The 21,723-nt window shown below is 47.3% G+C and overlaps 1 protein-coding gene across 2 annotated transcripts; it reads right to left on the minus strand.

Annotated features, from left to right (window-relative positions):
* Window positions 1-406: 406 nt before the first annotated feature.
* Window positions 407-21,341, minus strand: CTU1 (cytosolic thiouridylase subunit 1). 2 transcript variants are annotated; one of them, XM_040327183.1, is made up of 4 exons: window positions 21,080-21,338; window positions 17,586-17,698; window positions 6,773-7,279; window positions 407-1,345 (listed from the first exon to the last, which is right to left on the minus strand). In XM_040327183.1, exons 3-4 carry the CDS (start codon window positions 7,266-7,268, stop codon window positions 816-818), a joined length of 1,026 nt encoding a protein of 341 aa, XP_040183117.1. In that variant the 5' UTR covers window positions 7,269-7,279; window positions 17,586-17,698; window positions 21,080-21,338; the 3' UTR covers window positions 407-815. The 2 variants fall into 2 exon arrangements, with proteins under 2 accessions (XP_040183117.1, XP_040183118.1); XM_040327184.1 differs by lacking the exon at window positions 17,586-17,698 and having other exon boundaries at window positions 21,080-21,341.
* Window positions 21,342-21,723: the final 382 nt, after the last annotated feature.

Below are 21,723 nucleotides of genomic sequence, written 5' to 3' on the forward strand. Positions count from 1 at the left end.
GTAACGCAGTGCCATATCAAAAAAATGGCCTGGTCATTTAGGGGGGGGGGGTAAACCTTCTGGAGCTAAAGAGGTATAGTACAATAAGTTGACCAACACTGGTTAAAGCTATAAGAATCCAAACTGATCATTGTAAGCACCACCAGCAGTGTTATACGATTTGTCCAAACTCCTGTAACTGTCTTTTTTTTTTATTCTGGACAGCTTGGTCTGATATTGGAAGTGGAACAAAAGTGAAGCTACTGGCAGGATCACCAGGTAATAAAACTGTTACGGTGAGGGGGGAGGGCTCAGAAAACATAAAATCCTTTGCTCATGCCATGTCTGTCAATTTTAATGTTGCCCAATGTTACCCCTTTAAAGTGAAACTGTCATGTTGTGTTAATGAACATTGCGGAGCCAAATGTTAAAACCACATTTTTATTGCCCTCCCATTGGGGAGGAGGAGTCCTCTAAGTGTCCTTTGACACCTTGTGTGCCAAAACATGATAGGGTGTCACTGGGACAGGAAGTGAAACCTAAAATCAGGACAGGAAGTTTTCCTTCTGTTTTCGGGACAGGAAGTGAAACCTCTCCAATCAGGACAGGAAGTTTGCCTTCTCTTTCCGGGACAGGAAGTGAAACCTCTCCAATCAGGACAGGAAGTTTGCCTTTTATTTCCGGGACAGGAAGTTAAAAGTAAACCCCTCTAACCTAAAAAACAAAGCATTTTGTGGGGGAAGGGTTAGAACCTCTATCAGATCTTTATTACTTTGTGTGAAGATTCTCCTTAATTCCTGGTGGCCAGTTAGAGAGGCCTACCCACTCCTCTAATATTAGAAGTCTATAGATTTCAGCTTTCTGGTCTCCGCCTCACTCAGCGGTTCCTGTGCCAGGAGCTTATGGTGAAGTTTGTGGTGTTTGCCGATGCCCAGCTTGGGTAGGCCTCGATTCAAGCCTTCCAGCAGTACACAGGCCTTACATAGTCCCTGGCTGGAGATGTACCCGCAGCGGGCGCAGGTACCCTGGACGGGCATCCTGACGTCCTCTTTCACCGATAAATTTTCCCCAGAGTGGATGATGTCCATGATGGCGCTGGGCCTCAGGGCCTCCAAGTCCTTCAGGAAAGCCCGGGCATGGCCGCGGTAAGCGTTAGGGGAATAGATGCACTCAGTGGAGAAGTAGTCAAGCTTCTTAAAGTAGGCGTAAAGCACAATCTCCTTCTCGTAGGCGTACTTCAGAGGCTTGCAGCGTGGGATTGCGCCCTCGCTGCCCGTGGTGATGGCGGTGCACCGTCGCAGTCTGGCAATGTCCCCCCGGAGGAAGTTCATGAGCACCGTTTCGGCGATGTCATCGGCGTTATGACCTGTAGTTGGAAGCACAGGAGACATCATGACATGTCACATAAGCAAAAACATTAACAGATCGCACTATTTCAGGTCAGGCCTCATTCACATGGGCATTCTATAACATGCACCCCTTTGAGGGCCGTGTTTTCCCGCACAGGAATGCACAAGTGTTCCGTGAACTGGCATTCAGGTCGGTTAGGATGCAGCGGTTGCACACAGCTGTTGCTCCCAATTTATAAAGGAAACAGCGGAGGGCATTAATTAAGTGCAGTGTATAGGAAAAGACACAAGTGTCAATTCACGTGGTACATAAGGATAAGAGATGTAATCCACCCAGTGTGGCTTGCGGTTGAGCTTCAGTGCGCATCCTCAGGAGCCAGGTGTTACTTTCAGGAGCTGTGTAGGACAACAGAAACAAAGCTGGAAATCCTGGAGCACATGGACTGTGTAAGAGAGCAAGTAATGTTACACCAGGAAGGGCGCAAGGTGGAGCGGGCAGCTACATGTTTCGGAGCCAACTGCACCTTTTTCAAACCACGAGGCTCAACAGTAACCTGCACTGGGTGGATCACATACTCTTATCCTTATAAAGGTAAAACCTTGGTTTGAGAGTGTTTTGCAAGACAAGCAAAAATGTTTGCTAAATTTTGACTTGATATACAAGCGATGTCTTGATATACAAGTAGCGCCATGTCACAACTGAGTATAAAAGAGACGAGAACCATATTCTGTGGGAGACCAGATATACTGACTGCAGGCTCCTGGGTTTAGTAACACTTTAAGGTAAAAGGTCCACTTTTAAGGGCCAAGACTACTGAGGAAAATGTATCAAAACTGGAATAGAAATAATCTGGAGCAGATGTGAATGACAACCAATCAACTTCTATCTTCAGCTCGTTCAGTTAAGCTTTGAAAATGAAAGATAGAAGTTGATTGGTTGCCATAGACAGTTGCACAATAATCTGGCTGCTCCAATTTTGAGAAGTTACCCCCTCAATGTATTTTCAGGCAGCTGTAAAAAGGTAAAGAGCGCCAACTGGCTGAACTTCCGCACACTATAGCTGCACAATTCTGGTCAAAATGAGAATCACGATTCTTTTGCTTAGACTAAAGATCACGATTCTCAAAAACTGAATGTCAGAACCCCCCCCAAATAAATTAATAAACCTGTGATTTATCTGAAAATATGAATATATAAAAAACAGACCAGTGATATGTCTATAATGTTAAAGACCATATAACTCCTATGAAAAAAAGCAGAATCAAACTTTGATTCTGCTTTTTTCATAGGAGTTATATGGTCTTTAACATAGACCTATCACTGGTCTCTTTTATACATCAGAAGCAGTACCGCCAGCAACCATTGGGTGGCGCATGGATACACACAGTTGTACAGAACTGTGAGAAAGATTAATACATCAGAAGCAGTACTGCCGGCAACCACTGGGTGGCGCATGGATACACACCACAGAACTGTGAGAGAAGCCCAGGCATCCATCCAGCGGCGCAGGCTGCTGACGTCGGTTTCCGATATCGGCGCCATTTGCGTTCCACGCTGGTTACGTGTAACCGGCGGTGACATTGAAGAATCGCGGGTCATCCCGTGGGGAGAATCGAGATTGCGATTCTCTCCGCAATTAATCGTGCAGCTCTACCGCACACTGGATTATTATTACTATTTGAAATAGGGATAACCACGTCCCATGATCCATTGCACGGTTCCCTTACAGTGCATGCACTCTCCTAAAACATTCTACTGGCTCCTCCTCCCTTCGATTCCCGAAGATCAGCAGAAAAAAAAAAAAAAAAAAAAAAAGAAGAAGAAAAATGCAATTTCAAATAATACAATTTTTTTCCCAATTAAATTTATCAGATTTTTCCACTTTCAGTCTAAAAAGGCACATGGGCGGAGAAACTATCCAGTTACTGAGGAGGCGGTCTGTACCTTAAGCATGTTTACGTGCGCCTGTAGTCCCAGCCGGGAGAATGCATGCTGGGGGCCCCAGGCAGGCTCAGAAAAGTGTCTCTATAGGATGGCTAAACTACCTGGAGACCAAGGTTGCGCCGATCCCAGTTTTTTGCCAGCAAGTACCGATACCTTTGCTGTGCGGTTTGAGCACATCGAAAATGAATGGGCTCAAATCGCACTGAAAATAATCGCATGCAATTTGAACAGGAAACACAGTGCAATTCCTGTCCATATCACATGCAGTTTCCTGCACCAGTCCTGTGTGAAGCCAGGCTGAAGTTACTATGTCAAGCCTGGGTTCACACAGGAGCGGTGGAGGAATTGCACTGCATTCCTGTTCAAATCACATGCAATTCTTTGCAGTGCAATTTGAGCCCATTTATTTTGGCTCAAACCTCACCACAAAGGTTTTCGGGTAGGGATGCACCCATATATCGGTGGCTGATACATATCGGCCGAAAACAGCTGTTTTTTGGGACATGCCGAAACAGCTTTAAAATTGCCGATAATGAATAGTGGCTGCAGAGCAGTAAAACACACACTGAAATTGTCTCCGCTATGCTCGCACACAGCCCCGCCTGCTCCTAACCACGCTATGAAAAACAGAATGCCGGTCTAATGCTGAGATGTGTGGGGTTAGGAGGAGGCGGGGGTGTGTGCGAGCAGAGCGGAGACAGTTTCAGCATACAAGCGGCGGTGAGTTTCTTTCTTTTCTAGCAGCCATCCGTCCCCCCACATCACATGCCTCCCTCCTACTGGCTATATCTTCGGGACTCTGTCCCCCGCCACCCCCCACATCACATACCTCCCTCCGGCTGGCTAAATCTTCAGGACTTTGTCCCCCGCCCCCCTCCTCCTCCCCCCCAGCTGCCTAGTTTGGCTACGGTCCCTGACGCCAATCCACTCCTGAGGTGACAGGGTTAATAAAGAGAACCTGTCACCTCCAATTGCTATCACACAGGGAATTATTTTCTCCCGTGTGATAGCAATAAAGTTAAAGCGGAGTTCCGGCCACAATTTCACTTTTTAAATATAAATACCCCTGTAATACACAAGCTTAATGTATTCTAGTAAAGTTAGTCTGTAAACTAAGGTCCGTTTTGTTAGGTTGTTACAGCATTTAGACACTTTATAAAATAGAAATTGACTGGGGCCATCTTAAGTGTGGGCATCATGAAGCCAGACTGTATGACTTCCTGGATTTCAGCCTTGCAGATCTCGCACATGCTCAGTGCTGCACAAGCAGTGTCAGATCAGGTTTCAGCACCTGTGCTGTCCAAGTCACATGATTCTTCGAGACTGGGGAGTGCACAGACTCCTGGAAAGTTACACCCACTACAATCCCAGGAGTCTGTGCGGTGTAGGTTAGGAAGCATAAGCACCTAGGTGCAGGAAGTGGGAAGATTAACTAATTCTGCCTAGCAACAACACTTTGAAGGCATCTAAAAAAAAAAAAAAAAAAATTCTTAAAGGACTAATGACATTTTTTTTTAAAACTACTGATGTAATGTTATATTTATGGGTGGAACTCCACTTTAAGTGTAAAAAAACAAAAAATGAAATAATTAAATTAATAAAATAAGTAATGAAAAATTAAAGAATAAGAAAATATTAAAAATAAGAAAATTATACAAAAATAAAAGTAAAACAACAAGCTACAAAAAAAAGTGATAAAGTAATAATAAAAAATAAAAAAAGCGGCAGTTGGGGGCACAGTGAGGCGCCAATTGTGGGCACAGTGAGGCGGCAATTGTGGGCACAGTGAGGCGGCAATTGTGGGCACAGTGAGTGTATGTTTTAACATACAATTATTTAAAAAAGAAGAAAAGTCATTTTCGGTCTCAGTTTCGGCCTGACATTTATTTTTATTTCGGTTTTGTTTCGGTTCTGAAATTTCAATTTCGGTGCACCTCTAGTTTCGGGTATTGGAGCATTTGCACGAGTACTTATGCAAATGCTTAGTATCGGCACCAATACTGGCATCTGTGCAACCCTACTGGAGGCCCATTGTAGCCACCCTATCAAGCAGCCTTTCTGAACCAATTCAGAAAAGGATCCTTTAACCAGTTCCCGACCCCGAATATGGCACGTACAGGCACATGGGCGTACACGTACGTCCTCGCCTATTAGCGGGGGGGGGTCCGATCGGGACCCCCCCCGCTACATGCGGAGGTCGGGTCCGCTCGGGGAGCGATCCGGGACCACGGCGCGGCTATTTGTTTATAGCCGCTCCGTCGCGATCGCTCCCCGGAGCTGAAGAACGGGGAGAGCCGTGTGTAAACACGGCTTCCCCGTCCTTCACTATGGCGGCGCATCGATCGCGTCATTCCCTTTATAGGGAAGACACGATCGATGACGTCATTCCTACAGCCACACCCCCAAACAGTTGTAAACACATACTAGGTGAACCCTAACTCCTACAGCGCCACCTGTGGTTAACTCCCAAACTGCAACTGTCATTTTCACAATAAAGAATGCAATTTAAATGCATTTTTTGCTGTGAAAATGACAATGGTCCCAAAAATGTGTCAAAATTGTCCGAAGTGTCCGCCATAATGTCGCAGTCACGAAAAAAATTGCTGATCGCCGCCATTAGTAGTAAAAAAAAAAAAATAATAAAAATGCAATAAAACTATCCCCTATTTTGTAAACACTATAAATTTTGCGCAAACCAATCGATAAACGCTTATTGCGATTTTTTTTACTAAAAATAGGTAGAAGAATACGTGTCGGCCTAAACTGAGGAAAAAAAATGTTTTTATATATGTTTTTGGGGGATATTTATTACAGCAAAAAGTAAAAAATATTGCTTTTTTTTCAAAATTGTCGCTCTATTTTTGTTTATAGCGCAAAAACTAAAAACCGCAGATGTGATCAAATACCACCAAAAGAAAGCTCTATTTGTGGGGGAAAAAGGACGCCAATTTTGTTTGGGAGCCACGTCGCACGACCGCGCAATTGTCTGTTAAAGCGACGCAGTCCCGAACTGTAAAAACACCTTGGGTCTTTAGGCTGCATATTGGTCCGGGGCTTAAGTGGTTAAAAAAAAAAAAAAAAAATAGGACTCAGAGAACGCCTGCCAAAAATGCATTGGGGGCAGTTAAGAAAATGCCCCTTATATTGGTGGTCAGTGGGGAGCATGCCCCCCTTACAGTGTAGGTTAGAAGGCCATCCTTACAGACCATGGATGTCATAGTACTGGCTCTGCCAAGTGGCAATGGACCTGAAACTTTGAAGGCACCATCGAATGGGAGGACAAAAGCCACTGCTCTAGGAACTCCCTAGCATCCTTTGAAGGAACCCTACTGTTCCTCAGAACCTTGGTTGAGAAGGGTTGCTGTGGAGGGAAATGTAGTTTGCAAGAGAGTTGAGTTCTGCTTCTGAATAGATGGCCCTGAGAAAAAGAGGTCAACATTTTGGAACGCTAGTAAAAGGATACAAAAGCGGTATATCAACATCGGAACCAAAAGGTTACCTGTGCAGATCTTATCAACGCCCAACATCATGCCCCCGCGGTCCAACGCTTGTCTCCTGAACACGCCACAAAACGTACAGTTGTTCTTAAGCCCCACTTGCTTGACGATCTGGTCCATGGTCCACCCGTACAGCTCCTGGTAGGACACGATCTTCAGCGGCAGCTCGTATTGCTGCTGGTTTCTCTTCACCGTCTCCAGCGAGTCGTCTCTGTATCCCGAGATGCCTTCATCTACGGACACCAGGATGAGCTCCAGACCGTAGTTATAGCGCTCGTTCAGAACCTTCATGACGTGGGCAAGCACCGTGGAGTCCTTCCCGCCAGAGGCACCGATGCCGACTTTCTCCCCCGGCTGGAAGAGCTTGGCAGACACAATGGTGTGGTGGATCTCCTCCTCGAAGGCTTGGAAGAAACATTCTTTGCAGACGGAGTGGCCGGTCTTCGGTCTGCGCAGAACAGCGCGCTGAGTTTCACAGCTGCTGCAATTCACAGGCATGGTTGGCTGGTCTGTAATAGAAAAGGGAAGCATGTTAAAAAAAGGTGGTTGTGCCCGACCGAATGCAAGATGTTTAAAGCTGAACCCTGCGCAAACAAACAGTTTACTGAATTGCTTTACCTGCTGAACAGTTTTCAGTACTGTTCAGACAGACTTGTGTTCCAAGCACCCCTGCCAGGTCCTAGACTTCCCTGCAACCTACACCAACACAGCCAGGTCCAAGATCCGCCCCCAGCCCATCATTAGACAGCGGCAAAACAATTGGATCATCACTTTTCTCTACCCTGTAAACACATTCACTGGCTGTGTAAAGCACAGCAGAGCAGCTTAAAGCAGCCTGGTAAGCACCTGAAATAAGCCTACAGCCCCACCTGCTGACAGGAAATGGTATACACAATATTCAAAGCAAACAATTATTAAAGTGGTTGTAAACCTTCGTGTTTTTTCACCTTGTCCGCCGAGTGAATCACATGGGAGTGCGCCCGCAAGGTAACCCACTCGGGTGAGAGCTTGTTTTCACGTTTTAACCCACTCGGGAGAGAGCTTCCCAGAGGGGGCTAGGATCAAATCCAAGATGGTGACACCCAGCAGCGCTCTTTTTGGATGTCTACACAAGAGAGGCTTTTACAGGTAAAGATCTTTAAATGGCCATAAAATCGTATAGGAAGACTGTTGTTGAAATGATTGGAGGGCAACAAGGTCTCTTTAGGAAGAACAACCCAAATAATAATAATAATAATAATAATAATATGAAGAGTATGATTGTTAAACTCATAATCTATGGCAGGGGCGGACTGACAACTCATGGGGATCCCGAGCAATAGAAGATCATGGCCCCCCCCCCCTCCGTGTCCCCAGCCACACCTACACAAAGCCATACATACATAAATCATGGGGGAACACAGCAGGGCACAGGCACATCACAGGGCATGGGGCAGAGGGCATGGAGCACATCACAGGACGCATCAGGTGGTACACAGCAGGGTTTATCATGTTGTACACAGCAGGGCACATTGAGCACAGCATGGTGCATCACAGGGAACATCAGGGGGTACACAGCAGGGCATGGGGCACATCATGAGGTACACAGCAGGAAATGCAGCATATCACAGGGCATGTGGCACATAGGGAACACAGCAGGCACATCATGGGGTACACAACGGGGCACATCAGGAGGTACACAGCTGGGAATGCAGCACATCACAGGGCATGTGGCACATAGGGTACACAGCAGGCACATCATGGGGTACATCAGGAGGTACACAGCTGGGAATGCAGCACATCACAGGGCATGTGGCACGTAGTAGGGCACATCATTGGAAATAGGGCACATTTGGCGGGACACAGCAGGGCACATCACAGGGCATGGGGCAAACAGTAGGGTAAATAGCAAAGCACAGGGCACATCAGGGAGTACAAGGCAGGGCACATCCCAGGGCATGGGACACACAGTAGGTCACATCACAGGGCACACCGTACGGAACATCCATGGGTCACAGGGCACATTAGGCAGTACACAGCAGGGCACACAGCACATCACAGGGCATGGGGAACACAGTAGAGCATATCACAGGGCACACAGTAGGTCACATCAGGCAGTACACAGCAGGGCATGGGGCACATCGTTAAGGTCGTTAAGTGGAGGACACTGTGGGGGGGAGAGGACATGGGAGGACCGGGAGACTATCACGGGGCCTCCTGCAGTCCTATTGTAGCCCGGGCCCCCTACACCTGTACTGTCTGCCGCGCCGCCCACTCCCACCCCTGCGATGGCGGCCATGGTACCTCCAGCAAAAAGAAAAGTGCCTCATCCAATGCATGAAGACCTCTCACAGCGCGCTGCTCCCCACCGGCCCCTCCTCTCTTCTGTCCCAGGTGATGTCATATACAAGCACCTGGGGTGGACGGGAGAGAAGGAGGAGCCTGCAAGGAGCAGCGCGCTGTGAGAGGTATTATCACAGCCACGTCCTGAATCCTGACCCTGCTAGATGCATCATGTATTGCAAATGCAGAGGCTCTCACGGGCTCCCTAGTGATACAGGCCCTCGGTCCGTGCCCAATGGGTCAGTCCACCCCTGATCTATGGTTACCAGATACCAACACTTTATGGTGAAGTTCCGTTCGCTTTAAATGTCCCAAACTGGAGGAGATACTACCTTAGAGTATACCCATGTGAAAAGTCAGGAAAGCATTACCTTCTATGAATAATCGACACCTTCATGTGCCCATACAAATGACCATGACCATTTTTGCAATACCCCAGGAGAAGCAAAACCAAGCCCAAAACTTCCCGATTGCTGACTTGTTTGCCCCTTCCCGCTTCATGCCCCATACATTATCTATGCCACCCGTAATTGTAATGGGCTAATAGAGGGTTTGACAAATTTGCTTGGAATCTAGGAGCCAGCTAAAAAAAGTTAGGAGCCAGAAAACACTCCCCGTCCCGACGAGCTTGCGCGCAGAAGCGAACACATACGTGAGTAGCGCCCGCATATGTAAACGGTATTCAAACCACACATGTGAGGTATCGCCGCGATCGTTAGAGCGAGAGCAATAATAATAGCCCTAGACCTCCTCTGTAACTCAAAACATGCAACCTGTAGATTTTTTTAAACGTCGCCTATGGAGATTTTAAAGGGTAAAGGTTTGTCGGCATTCCACGAGCGGACGCAATTTTGAAGCGCGACATGTTGGGTATCAATTTACTCGGCGTAACATTATCTTTCACAATATTAAAAAAATTGGGATAACTTTACTGTGGTCTTATTTTTTAATTAAAAAAAGTGTAATTTTTTCCCAAAAAAGTGCGCTTGCAAGACCGCTGCGCAAATACGGCGTGACAGAAAGTATTGCAACGATCGCCATTTTATTCTCTAGGGCAGGGATCCTCAAACTACGGCCCTCCAGCTGTTGTAGAACTACACATCCCATGAGGCATTGTAACTCACAGACATGACTAGGCATGATGGGAATTGTAGTTCCTGAACAACTGGAGGGCCAAAGTTTGAAGACCCATGCTCTAGGGTGTTAGAATAAAAAATATATATAATGTTTGGGGGTTCCAATTAGAGGGAAGGAGATGGCAGTGAAAAATGACACACATTAGAATTGCTGTTTAACTTGTAATGCCAACAGCCACCACCAGATGACGCCAGCTCACAGAAGGAAGAGCTTGGGACTTCACAAGGCCGCAAAGTCGCGGCCTCAATTACCGGCCTTCACGGGCCCGCCGCGATGGCGCACGGAGACACAGGATCCTGTGCCTCTGTGCGCCCCCACCGCGCAATCGCTGCGGCCGGTAATCGAGGACGCGGATTCGCGGCCTCAATTACCGGCAGGCGCCAGGTCACAATTTCTTGTCGCAATTGCGACCTGGCGCCCGGATATTGTCGACCCCTGGGCTAATAGTAAAGGATGGGATGTAACCAGTAAGGCCTACATTTTGGGATGTTTGCCTTGAAAGGAGGAGATCAGAGACAACATGCAAGAACCCAGACATGCCCATCAATCACTCCAAAAGTGGACATTTGCTTTCTTATAGGAACATACACAAATGTTACTTTTGCCCAAGCTGTACCTTGTGCAAATATTACGCTTTGTCTTGAATTCCTCCTGAAAAAATAAATGAAAGAGCCCTCCCCTTGACTCGAAACTTGTGATCCGTATCCTCATAGCTGTACATCTGAAGTGCAAGATCATTTAAGGCTGCCTGTGAAAGCTAGTCTTGCGAGATATAGAATGGAATTTCAACTGTACTGCTCATTGTTCTCCTTGCTGGAGAGAAAACTGTAACCGAGGACCTGCAGTGCAAGGATCTCCCTGCTACTTCAACCAGTGTGTAGATCGGTGTTACCTCCACAGTTTTCATGCCTCTTCTTGATCATTATTCCACTAGTCACTTGGCTGTAACATGAGGAAGCAAAGCCCTGCTCCTCCTGGTGAAGTTACATACACTGCTGAGCTTCTGGGTACCTCTTAGCCTTGGCTGCTCTAATATGCAATCAGTGACTAATTGGGAGGAGGTGAAGTTCCTTCTTTAGTCAAGTCTTCACTACTGTTAACAGCTAGGGCTCATTTAGAAGGGTGCCGAGTTCCATCCTCCGTGTCCAGAGCTACTTTTTGCTGCTTGCTCCTCAGAGCTGTGTGCAGGCAGCCTATAGAAGTGAAGGCAGATGCAGCGGCTGCATGGACACAGTTGCACGTCAAAATTTTAACCTGCAACTGTGTCTGTGCAGCATCTGCATCCACTTCTATGGGCAGCTCTGAGGTGGATGCAGGAGCAGCAGATAGGAGGACGGGACTCCGTACCGGTCTGAATAAGCCCTTAATGACATCTTTATCCTCCGAGTGCAGCTTTACAAGTAGTTTTCTAAAGGGAGAGCCTAGCATGCATTTAGACTTTCATTAAAATTTCCATACGACCTCATCGAACAACAGCAGAGCAGCTAAGAAGAGCCTGGCAAGCACCTGAAATAAGCCTAAAGCCCCACCTGTGGGCAGGAATGGTATATACAAAATATTCAAATGCAACAGTTCTTATTTAGGAGGTGAAAATATATTTTTACTTTTTATTTAAAACCTGAACATAAAATAGATATTTACAAAAAAACAAAAAAATTACACATTCTCTTTCATCAATTACACGCAATATGATGAAGCCATTAAGTGAACATCCCGGGGAAAGCGGAATAATCATCCAGAAAAAAATAAAAATAAAAAAAAAGTTTAAATAGTTTATTACCATCTATGTATAAAGATCTCTCTCATAAAAGAAGAGCAATCAACCGCCACTGCAGCAACGTTCATGAACCTGAGTGATGAATGTCCCCAAGCGCCAGCTGATGCGTTTCGCCATTTAAGACTTCATCAGGTATAATAGGCACATGTGAGAAGTCACTGACAGCTGTAGCTCGTTTGAAGAGCCAAGTTGGTCTGTCTCGCCCGCGGGGAGTAGGTATCCGTCCGTCACATACAGCAGTATAAACCTGGCAGGTGTCAAAACTATCTCCAAAGCCACCAACAAGGTTGCCTGCTCTTTAAAGCTTTAAATTATTAACAGGAAAAAAAAAAACGAAACACGATCATACTTTCAAGATTCCTATAAGGATCCATTGGATTTCAAACTTTTTACAGACCAGAGATAACTTTAGAGAAGAAACTGTGAGTCTTTTTCACAGAAAAGAACCAATATATGTATAATAACATCACTAAAAGGGAACCTGTGATAAGAGCATTTAGGAGCTACCATAGTAGACTAGGTTAAAAAAAAGTGAACCTGTGGGCCAGGCTATGGACATTCAAGTATTTTACATATTCGTAATAAGCATTGGATGAGCTTTAAAGCAAGCCATTCCTGACCTCTGTAGCTGAAGGCACTGTAGAGTAATTCATCCTCAAAATCATAGCAGAAGCCCTGAAGTTATATAAGGAATTGTCTTGGCGGCTCAGATCTCCCTCATGCCTGACCTCTGTAGCTGAAGGCACTGTAGAGCAATTCGTCCTCAAAGATCATAGCAGAAGCCCTCAAGTTTTAATAATAATAATAATAATAATAATAATGTCTCAGCAGCTCAGCTCCTCCTCATTCCTCTTCCCTGCCTTAAATCAGCAGCTCCGCTCATTGGAGGAGCTTTAAAAGCAAGCCATTCCTGGCCTCTGTAGCTGAAGGCACTGTAGAGCTATTCAATCCTCAAAGATCATAGCAGAAGCCTTCAAGTTATAGAAGTATTTGTCATGGCGGCTTAGCTCTCTCTCATTCCTAACCCCTGTAGCTGAAGGCACTGTAGAGCAATTCATCCTCAAAGATTACAGCAGAAGCCTTGAAGTTTTAATAATTATCTCAGCAGCTCAGCTCCTCCTCCTCATTCCTCTTCCCTGTCATAATTCAGTAGCTCCGCTCACCTTGCTTCCCATTCCCAGCAGCAAATTAGAAGCTCAGCTCACCCTACTCCCCATTCCCAGGAGGGATTCATTAACTCACCCTGCTCCCATATGCGTTTTAGCAGTTAAGCCCACCCATTTCCCATACCCTGCTGGCTCAGCATCTCCCTTTCCTCCCACCATGATTCAACAGCTCAGTTGCCTCCTTCCAGCCGCAATTTTGCTTTTTTAAGCTCACCCTACTCCCAGCAGTCATTTAGCAGCTCAACTCACTCTACTCTCCATTCTAGGAGGGACTCATTAGCCAAGTTCTCCCATGTCCCTCCCCCAGCTGTGATCAAGCAGCTCAGATCCTCGGTTCCCCTTCCCTGCTATAATTCAGTACCTCTTTTCCACAAGCCACGATTCAGCAGCTCAGCTCACCCTACTCTCCATTCTAGGAGGGACTCATTAGCCAAGTTCTCCCATGTCCCCCCCCCAGCTGTGATCCAGCAGCTCAGATCCTCGGTTCCCCTTCCCTGCTATAATTCAGTACCTCTTTTCCACAAGCCACGATTCAGTAGCTCAGCTCACCCTGCTCTACATTCCCTGCGTTCATTTTGCAGCTCCTCCTCCCGCCGCTCCCTCCTCCTAGCCATGATTTAACAGCTCAGCCAACGCCACTCCCCATTCCAGGAGTGTTTCATTAGCTCAGCTCACCTTGCTCTGCCCCAACCAGCAGTGATTTAACAGCCCAGCTTTCCCTGCTCCCTCCTCCTCACCCTACTTCCTATTCCCAGGAGTGACTCGTTAGCTCAGCTCTCCCAACTTTGACTGAGTAGCTCAACCTCCCCCTCCCAGTAGGACCAACCAACTTTTAAGGCTTTTAACCCTTTTTGTAAAATGTACAGCAAGAGCAGGTCAACTGAATTGCTAGGTCACTACTAAAAAGGGGGGGGGGAAGCATCTGAGCTCCCACCTCCCAGAATTGATTCAGCTGCTCAGTTCCCCCTCATAGCAGTAATTAAACAAATGAGCTTCCACTACAGAGCAGAAACAGAAGCTATACAAGGGGACACAAGGTCAACCAAATAGCCAAGACATTGCTAGAAGAAGGGAAAAAAAAAAGGGGGGGGGGTAGCTGAGCTCAATCACTGCTGGGCAGGGGGGCAAATGGGTAAGCAGAGCTGCTGGGAACGGCTTCAATGCTTGTGCTGTAAGCTTTGAGGATGGAATTGCTCCAAAGTTCCTGCAGCTACAGAGGTCATTGAGGGCTTGTTTTGAAGCTCCTTTAACGCCAGAAGGGGTAGCTGAGCTCAGCCACTACTGGGAGGAGGGAGATGGGTGAGAAAAGCTGCTGGGAACAAGTACAATAATTGTCCTGTGGATATGAGGATGAACTGCTCCAGAGTGCCTGCAGCTACAGAGATCACTGAGAACTTTTTTTGAAGCTCCTTTAATGCTAGAATGAAGGGGGGGAGGGGAAGGGGTACAGTGAGGGGAAAAGTATTTGATCCCCTGCTGAGTTTTAATGATCGTGAGAATGGTGAGGAATCAGCCCAGAACTACACAGGATATTCTTGTCAATGATCAAGGCAGATGGACCCATAAGCACCAAAACAATTGATAACACCCTACGCCATGAAGGACCGAAATCCTGCAGCGTCCGCAAGGTCCCCCTACTCACTAAATCACAGGTACAGCCCGGCTCAAGTCTGCTAATTAACATCTGAATGATTCAGAGGAGAACTGGGTGAAAGTGTTGTGGTCAGATGAGACCAAAATCGAGCTCCTTGGCATCAACTCAACTTGCCGCGTTTGGAGGAGGAATGCTGCCTCTGACCCAAAGAACACCGTCCCCCCCACCGTCAGACATGGAGGTGGAAACATTATGCTTTGGGGGTGTTTTTCTGCTAAGGAGACAGGACAACTTCACTGCATCAAAGGGACGATGGACGGGGCCATGCACCGTCAAATCTTGGATGAGAACCTCCTTCCTTCAGCAAGGGCATTGAAAATGGATTGTGGATGGGTATCCATTTGTCAGTGGGCAAATGTACAAAATTTGTGGGGGATCAAATACTCCCCCCCCCCCCCCTCACTGTAACTGAGCTCAGTCACTATTGGGAAAGGGAAGATGAGTGAGCAGAGCTGCTGGGAAAGACTTCAATGCTTGTGCTTTGAGGATGTACTGCTCCAAAGTGCCTGCAGCTACAGAGGTCAATGAGGGCTTGTTTTAAAGCTCCTGTATGGTTCAATAAGAACATGTAAATACTTGAATGTTTCTAGCCTGGCCCCAGGCTATTAAAAAGACTGTCAAAAGTAAGAATAAAAATAACCTTCTGCAGGTCCTAGGTGCAAGCACCTTCAAAAGTGTCAGCCTAACCCTTTCTATAACCGTCCAATCCCCCAGCCATTCCAGACAGACAAAGCTTCAGCACTTTAGAAGAGTGACAAATGCTTGCCCATCCCATTCCAGCCTTCCGCACATTCCTATTGGGCAGTAAGGTAGCCCATAACAAATGAGGCAATAGGAACATAGGGGGGCATGGGGGTGGTGGCAAGCTCTGACACTACCCAGAAGTTTGGGAGCTTTGCCAGTAAGAATGGCACAGAGTTTGACCATAACAGCAAGGCTGTTAAAATAATCAGCATGGCAGCACATGGTCACATGACTCACTAATGCCAAGGCAGCCAGAGTCAGCAACCTCAAAAACAGCAAGTGTAAAGCCTCATACACACGATTGGATTTTCCCGTAGGACTTTTGCGTTGGCCATGAACTTGTCTTGCATACAAAGAGCATAGAATTGTCGGCCAACAAACACAAAACTACATGTTTTTTCAGCTCTTTAGAGCCACCCTTTGGGCAACTTCTGCTAATGTGGTGTTATGGGGAGCATTGCTTCTGAGCTTGCCGTTTGTACTTTGGAGTTTTGTCCGGATAATCCGACAACACACATTTGTTGGCGGAAAATTTGAAAGCATGCTATCCCACATTTGTTGGGGGAAAATTCGGACAATTGTCCGATGGAGCATACAAGCGGTCGGATTTTCTGCCAACAGCCTGTCATCACACAATTTTCTTCGGAAAATCCGATCGCGTGTATGAGGCTTAAAAAGAACTGACCGGAAGGGCTTCCTGCATATATCAGTACATAATTGAGCCTCAACAAGAACCAGAGGAAGAGGAAAAAGTTTCAGATTGAGTACCAGGGGAAGGGGAACATTTTCCAGAGGGAACCACAGAAGAAGGGCCCAGACCCCCCAGGCGTGCATCCCTAGCAGCCCCGCGTTTCAGGCGGTTGAACATATGAGGGTGTTGAGAGGAGAAGTGGGTCTCCAGCTCCAGGTCCCGTGCGCTCTGGCTCCTCTCCCCCGACAGTATCAGAGTGTGGCACACCTCGCAGTACATGTGGACGCTGCTGAGCAGGCGGTCGCGTAGCGCCTGGCGGTACGAAGAGGACAGGACCCTGCCCTGACCACTAGATTGCTGCCTACGTCCTGAGTGGGAAGGCCTTGGGGAGAGATCTGAGCTTTTGGATGGGCCAGACGATGTGGCGGGAGCAGTCAACGCCTGGCATTTGCTCAGGTCGGGTGTTGCGGGTGGCCCAGAGGAAGTCACAGGGGGGGCGGCGGCTGTAAGCCGACGTCTGGCCACATTGGGGGTCTTGGTGGGTTCGGAGGACGTTGCGGGAGCTGTGGTAGTCTGACATTTGGCGAGCTCAGGAATTTCGGAGCTGGTGGCTGGAGCCATGGGGGCAAGACGTTTGGGCGCTCCACTGCCTTCGCTTTGCTCAGCGGGGGGCGCGCCGGACCTCTTGACCGGAACAAGGATGAGTCCGCTGCCATCGCTGCTGCACTCCCAGGTCTGGATGGAGGGCGTCGTTGTAGGCGTTTGAGAGGCAGGTGTAGTTGTAAGCGCAGGCGTTTGAGCGGCAGGTGTAGCTGGAAGAGTAGGTGTAATAATTGGGCCGCAATAGCCAACGGCCGCTGCCGCGTCAAACACTTCCTCCCGGCTCAAGTTGTGGCGTCTTTCGAGGTGGGTATAGAGACAAGTGGTGCCCAGCTTGCCCGGGACTGTCCCTCTCTTCACCTGGACCTGGCACAGCATGCAGTAGACGATGGGCTCACGTTGAAGGTTGGAGGACCCGCCGGGAACGCCGAAATAGTACCAGGCAGGCGAAGCAAACGATGAAACCGGAGTACTTTCCTTTTCAGCAGCGGGAGCTTTGGAAAGCGGCACATTATCGCCGGCAGATGGATTTCCGGTACTTCTATGGTGCTCAAAGGAGGCCACTGCTGCTGAGGCTGACACGACACTGACTATTTGGGGGAGGCGGGCAGAGGTGTGGGTGGGCTCTTCTTCTTCCGGTTCCTCTTTCTTCACCTGGTAGATGGGGAAGGACATGGCAGATAGGAAGCAATAAAGGATCCCCCACAAGGTAGGACACACTCACGTCTGTCTCAGAAAGCCCCTCCTCCTCCGTCACAAGAGCTCCTCCGCCTCGGAAAAAGAGACGTACCACCAGACAGCGTTGGGTTCAAGGAAGGAGAACTCAACCCCTCTATTCTGGAAGACATGAAAAACACAGAACTTTTTTTAGAATAACTCAAAAAGATTTAAATTACTGAAGATACACATCCGGGGGAGGGAGCACCAACACAATGAGCCAGGCATGCCGATAGGAGGGGACAGCAGAGCAACAGAGAGGCAATCTTTTCACTGTGTGGATCATCCTGGACCCGCCCCTTCCTGTGATTGGAAAATAAAAAAGGAGATGCGCTTATCGTTCACTCCTCCCATCAGCGTGCCCCTAGCCTTAACTGGCTCCTTGTGCTTCTTCTCTCTTCCCACTCTGAGCTCTGCTGTACAGGGATTGTAAGAGGCTGATGCCGCTCTTCTAGTCCTGTTTACTATTAGCAAAAGAATTCCAGATTTTGGGTTACCATCTGAACAGGAATAGATGTGAAACATTTTCAATGGGGGGGGGGGGTCACCAATTCTGGCGATACCTTCCACTTCCTGTTTTGGTTACAGGGCCAGGAATGTCTAAAAATGTCCCTTTCTTTTTGCATGTGATAAGAGTCCAAGGGTGCATCTGCACATGTACAATGGCGGTGAAGAAGGGAGAAGAAGGGAGAAGAAGGGAGAAGAAGGGAGAAGAAGGGAGAAGAAGGGAGAAGAAGGGAGAAGAAGGGAGAAGAAGGGAGAAGAAGGGAGAAGAAGGGAGGAGGAGAAGAAGGGAGAAGGAGAAGAAGGGAGAAGGAGGAGAAGGGAAAGGGAGAAGGGAGAAGAAGGGAAAGGGAGAAGGGAGAAGAAGGGAAAGGGAGAAGGGAGATGAAGGGAAAGGGAGAAGGGAGAAGAAGGGAAAGGGAGAAGGGAGAAGAAGGGAAAGGGAGAAGGGAGAAGGGAGAAGAAGGGAAAGGGAGAAGGGAGAAGAAGGGAAGGGGAGAAGGGAGAAGAAGGGAAAGGGAGAAGAAGGAGAAGGGAGAAGAAGGGAAAGGGAGAAGAAGGAGAAGGGAGAAGAAGGGAAAGGGAGAAGGAGAAGGGAGAAGAAGGGAAAGGGAGAAGAAGGAGAAGGGAGAAGAAGGGAAAGGGAGAAGGAGAAGGGAGAAGAAGGGAAAGGGAGAAGGAGAAGGGAGAAGAAGGGAAAGGGAGAAGGAGAAGGGAGAAGAAGGGAAAGGGAGAAGGAGAAGGGAGAAGAAGGGAAATGGAGAAGGAGAAGGGAGAAGAAGGGAAATGGAGAAGGAGAAGGGAGAAGAAGGGAAATGGAGAAGGAGAAGGGAGAAGAAGGGAAATGGAGAAGGAGAAGGGAGAAGAAGGGAAATGGAGAAGGAGAAGGGAGAAGAAGGGAAAGGGAGAAGGAGAAGGGAGAAGAAGGGAAAGGGAGAAGGAGAAGGGAGAAGAAGGGAAAGGGAGAAGGAGAAGGGAGAAGAAGGGAAAGGGAGAAGGAGAAGGGAGAAGAAGGGAAAGGGAGAAGGAGAAGGGAGAAGAAGGGAAAGGGAGAAGGGAGAAGAAGGGAGAAGAAGGGAAAGGGAGAAGGGAGAAGAAGGGAAAGGGAGAAGGAGAAGAAGGGAAAGGGAGAAGGAGAAGAAGGGAAAGGGAGAAGGAGGGAAAGGGAGAAGGAGAAGAAGGGAAAGGGAGAAGGAGAAGAAGGGAAAGGGAGAAGGAGAAGAAGGGAAAGGGAGAAGGAGAAGAAGGGAAAGGGAGAAGGAGAAGAAGGGAAAGGGAGAAGGAGAAGAAGGGAAAGGGAGAAGGAGAAGAAGGGAAAGGGAGAAGGAGAAGTCGATTGTCGGCTAGTAGATGGAAGCAAACCGGCGCATGGGCAGACATCGAGTCGCTTCCACACTCCCTAGTATGTGCCCCTGCCATGTTTAGCGGCCTCAGCACGCCCATTAGTAGGTCTGAGACTGTCATGGTAGGTGTCGCTGGGTAGAGGGAAAGGAAATCAGTGAATGTCAATTCTCTAATCTCCCCTTTCTGCTAATGACTCGGGAGTGACGGCCCGGGGAAGAAAAAAGGAATGAGTGTAATCTGCCTTTAATTAGCTTCATTGGAGGACAGGTGAGACATCAGGGGTCTTTTAGACCCCCTGATGTCTCATTAAAGAGAAATTATCACCAACAAAAAAAAAAAAAATATTATATATATATATATATATATATATATATATATATATATATATATATATATAAAAATAACCACATAGGGAACTTTTTGTCCACTATGTGCTCAAAAAAACAAAAAAAGGGGGGGGGTTACTACCAAGCACTTCAAACCCCCCAGATAAGCAAAGCTTCCACTTTTAGATGGAACTCCTCTTTAATGGCCGGGGAAACGTCACTTCCGATCAACAACTAGAAGAAGAGGAGAGTGGATGTCCCCCCGTTACTCTACACGGAGGCACCCACTATGCCAGTCCCGGGACCGCAGATGGGCAAGCAGAGCCCAGGTGATACATAGCAGGGGGGGCAGCAGCATGGGGAACATTCGGGCAGCAGCCCAGGCGCCAGGACAAAACTTCTGGTCACCATGGCAACCAGGGGTTTGTTGAGCCCTGGCGAAGGGGCTTTCAAAAACATCACCTATGGGAAATGTAGGGTACAGAAGTGCGTTGCTGTTTTCGCCAGCGTGCCCAATTTTTTAAATCTTGACACGTTTGGTATCTATTTACTCGACGCAGCCTCGTCTTTTAATATTTTACCCCAAAAATTTGTCATTAAATTGCGTTTGTGTACACTAAAATTAACTAAAAAGTTTATTCATTTTTCCCTGAACATTTGCATTTGACAAACGCCTGCGTAAATATCGTACAACATAAAAAAAAATTAATAAAAAAAAATGCAACATCCACCATTTTATTCTCCAGGGCCTCCGCTATCAGAAACTGTAGAATATTTAGGGAGGTTCTAAGTCATTTTCTAGCAAACGAATGCAGATTTAATCATGTGTGTAAGAAATGCAAGTAGAGAAGCCGTTAACAAATGGCGCTGTGAGCAGGATGACTTGGTGCAGGACGACGGGTGGGTCGGGGGTTTAAAATGGGGAGAGACAGAGAGAGACACACACACACACAGAGAGACAGGAGACAGAGAGAGACAGAGAGGGGGGGGGGAAGAGAGAGAGAGAGGGAGAGAGGGAGAGAGAGGGAAAGGGAGAGAGAGAGAGAGAGAGAGAGAGGGGGGGAGAGAGGGAGAATTTAGTAGTGTTACACAATGATTATGTCTGATCTTCTTTATATTATATCTAAAATACTAAATATTGTCCTAAAACGGTTCAGATAATTCAGATCAGTGGTCGTGACTCTTCCTGGACACCAGTTACAGCCAAACAAGTACAAACCTTCACTGTGCACATGCTTTAAACCACACAGCACCCCCATATCACAGGGATACAGGTAAACATGCCCCCCCTGCTGTGTCCTCTCTACTATAAATCCCATTTCCTCACCTTTTAGCTTCTTCTTTTTGATCTCCTTATTTCATGTGACTCACCAACACGCTCATTCACCGTCCACTTGCTAAAAAAACTACACTCCCAGCAGGCCTTGCGCCACGAGTCAGCGCTCATTTAGTTAGGTTGGCCGCCCGTGGGATGCCGGGAAACGTAGTTTGCGGCTCGTCAAGGGCTCCACGCCTCTCGCCCGAAGCTCTTCCCTCTGGTGACGTCAATCACAAGAGCGCGGATTCATGCTCTACTGGATGTCGTTTCTGTGAGCGACGACGGCGGCCATTTTCCAGAATATTATTTTAGTTTGAGGTAAAAGTTAATAGCGCCGACAATATGGCTCCTATAATGGGGACAAGAATTTGTTTTACGAAAAATGTTACAGTTTTGCAACTTTTTAACGCGCTGTTTAGGAAAACTGTTGGTAACTTTGTGTTTCCCCCCTACATGGAGAAAGGGTAACTAGTGTCAAGTATTTAGTAAAGTATTGATGTCATTTATAGTAGCCAATCGAAAAAAAACCTGTCATGTGATGTAATTTTTCTATTTAGACACAAGAGGGAGCTGCAAGACAAGAGTGACAGCATGTAAGATTATGGGCCAATAAATTATTAACAATTTTAAAGAATAGTTCCCCAATATTAATT

The sequence above is a fragment of the Rana temporaria genome, chromosome 10 (genome assembly GCF_905171775.1).
Source record: "Rana temporaria chromosome 10, aRanTem1.1, whole genome shotgun sequence".
NCBI lineage: Eukaryota > Metazoa > Chordata > Amphibia > Anura > Ranidae > Rana > Rana temporaria.

Bases quoted from the DNA above. Each gene is read 5' to 3' on its own strand.
- CTU1 (XM_040327184.1), bottom strand. From the start codon at position 7,268: ATGCCTGTGAATTGCAGCAGCTGTGAAACTCAGCGCGCTGTTCTGCGC. The intron at 1,346-6,772 runs GTAACCTTTTGG...TTCCAACTACAG, and splicing joins CGTTGATAAGATCTGCACAG to GTCATAACGCCGATGACATC.